The sequence below is a fragment of the Myotis lucifugus genome, unplaced genomic scaffold (assembly GCF_000147115.1).
Source record: "Myotis lucifugus unplaced genomic scaffold, Myoluc2.0 scaffold_190, whole genome shotgun sequence".
Taxonomy (NCBI): domain Eukaryota; kingdom Metazoa; phylum Chordata; class Mammalia; order Chiroptera; family Vespertilionidae; genus Myotis; species Myotis lucifugus.
This window is the reverse complement of record NW_005871238.1, coordinates 256,781-259,206: the sequence shown is the minus strand read 5'-3', so window position 1 is coordinate 259,206 and position 2,426 is coordinate 256,781. Positions and strand designations below refer to the sequence as shown.

At 51.4% G+C, this 2,426-nt stretch overlaps 1 protein-coding gene across 2 annotated transcripts in view; it reads left to right on the top strand.

Moving 5' to 3' along the window:
- Positions 1-93: 93 nt before the first annotated feature.
- Positions 94-2,426, top strand: part of ITGA10 (integrin subunit alpha 10) — an 18,155-nt gene continuing 15,822 nt past the window's right edge. Inside the window, exons 1-3 of one of the 2 annotated variants that reach the window (XM_014462766.2) lie at positions 94-197; positions 1,802-1,913; positions 2,128-2,237. In XM_014462766.2, the coding sequence (XP_014318252.1) occupies positions 146-197; positions 1,802-1,913; positions 2,128-2,237 (274 nt within the window). In that variant the 5' untranslated portion in view covers positions 94-145. Of the gene's footprint in view, positions 198-1,801; positions 1,914-2,127; positions 2,238-2,426 lie in introns of those variants that run through there. The other variant, XM_014462770.1, reaches the window with a different exon arrangement.

Here is a 2,426-nt window from a genome sequence, read left to right as displayed (position 1 = left end):
GTCCCCACCATCACTCCTCCCATTCCTCCCAACTTTATTTTTAGCTGGCAGTGGGAGGGGGCAGGATGGGAGGGAAACTAACGAAAACAGAAGAGGAGAGGGACAGAGGCACAGAGGACTTCTCACGCAGCCAGAACAGCCAGGCATGGAGCTGCCTCTCATCCCTCACCTGTTCTTGTCCCTGATGGTCCTGACAGGTGAGGGAGGTTAACTTCTTGGTTTCTGATGGGAAAAGAGGATAGTGGATTGTTTGGCATTGGGACTTTAGGGTTAAAATTATTTGGGAACTAGGGTGAAAGATTAACACTGATTCTCCATTGCTAGTGTGTCTGTATGTCTGTGTGTGGGCGCGTGTGTGTGTGTTTGCACGTTTGCATTCTTATGCCCACAGCATATGACCGAGTTAGTATTGAGATTGTCAGAGCCTGTGTAAGGTTTGTGATGCAATTATCTAAAACCTGTGTCCTAGCTCTGGAGAAGTTAGGGGACCACTAAGAAACAGAATGTGACCTTCCACGTGGCCACTCTGATTCCTATTCCCCCCTCCCTTCCTCTCCCCACCCTTGGTGGTCTCTGGAACCGGAGGCATAGCTGACTAACCGTGTAGTCAGAACTCTGGGTTTATCTAACCAATGAGCTACAGTTCCTAGTCATACAGCCCTGGCATTTTCCTGGGTGCAAAAAGGCTCACATACAAACCACCTTTTTGAAAATGAGCATGGTTTGAAGCAGAGCTGTCGCCATTGGTGGGAGTGGGTGGTCTAAGAGGGGGTGGCTTGAAATGAAGGAGCAAGACACAGGGCAAGAACCATGGGAGAGACCAGAAGCTGGAATGTTTCCTCACCAGTGCCCTGTAATCTTCGTTTCCTAAAATACCAGCTCTGATTTTAAAGGGATGGGAGGGAAGAATCAGCCAGAACTTGATTGGGGGCGGGGGTCTGTAGAGTGGGTCGACAGCTAAGGGAGAAATGCGGAGGGCAGTGGGGAGGGTGGGTACATTTAGAAAGGAAGCTGGTGGTTGTGGGAAACTTTAGGGCGAAGGGACCCTTGCTAGGATGAATGGCAAACCATGTGTGTGGGCAGGCGAGGGGCCCCACCCAGTTAATTGCCACTGAGGTTTTCAGGGCTGGAATCACCCAGAGCCCTAGACGTTGGAGAAAGAGAGTGAGCGTGTAACAATGACACTGGGAGTCAAGAGGGAGAGAGGAGAGACCCAGACATTCAGTGTTCCCTCGACTCCTGTTCTCCCCATGGTCCTGGTTTTGGGGAGACTTTGAAAGGCATGGTTGTTCTGGGGCTACAGACGGTCTCTCTCCCTCCTTTAACCCTCCGCTTGGGGAGGAGGATGTGTAGGAGGAATGATGTGGAAAAGAGGAACTTGACCCAGGCTTGTCTGTAAATTAGATTTCAGGGGTTGGATGGAAATACAGCTGTGCACTAGCATGGCAGAGGGCCACGGGTTAGACAGCTGGACACAGATACAGGAAGGAGATCATCCTTGCCTGGAGCTCTGAGTCCATGACATTGACAGAGGCCAGGCAGCTTATGAGTAACTAGAGGCCCGATGCACGAAATTCGTGCAAGAGTAGGCCTTCCTTCCCCCAGCTGCTGGCACCAGCTTCCCTCGCAGCCCCGGCCTTGTCTGGAAGGTTGTCTGGTCTAATTAGCATATTATGCTTTTATTATTATAGATAAGCAGAGAAATAGACTTATAGCAAGACATGTCCTTCACAGCCTCTCTCTGGGCATTCACTAGCCTCTCTACCTGCTGCCTGCTAACCTTATGATCCCGGCCCCCCAGGTCTCTGCTCCCCCTTCAACCTGGATGTGCATCACCCACGTCTGTTCCCAGGGCCACCTGAGGCTGAATTTGGATACAGTGTCTTACAACATGTTGGGGGTGGACAGCGATGGTGAGGAGGAAGCCGGGCCATGAGACGGGGGCTGTGATGACGCTGTAAAGGGGTTGAGGCAGATGGGAATCTAAAGGAATCGGGAAGGGGGTGGGCTCTAGATTTGCCAGCCCATGCACTTACCCTCTGGCCTATCTCTCTCTCTCTTTTTTTTTTGTATGGCCTATCTCAAAGGTCATGGTCACACTGTGCTTATATTCATGCCCTCCCCCAGGATGCTGGTGGGTGCCCCCTGGGATGGGCCTTCTGGTGACCGAAGGGGAGACATTTACCGCTGCCCCATAGGGAGATCCCACAATGCCTCATGTGCCAAGGTCCACTTGGGTAAGATGCCTCACTCTTCTACTCCTAACCCCTAACCTTCATACGCTAGTAACTTTGACCCCTTATACCTCACCTATATCCACATGCTCCCTGTCCCCGACTTGACCTTGATCTTTTCTCAAACCCAAATCACCCTGAACTCAAGCACCCCATCTGTGACCTCATGATCTCATTCTCTTAGTCCAATGT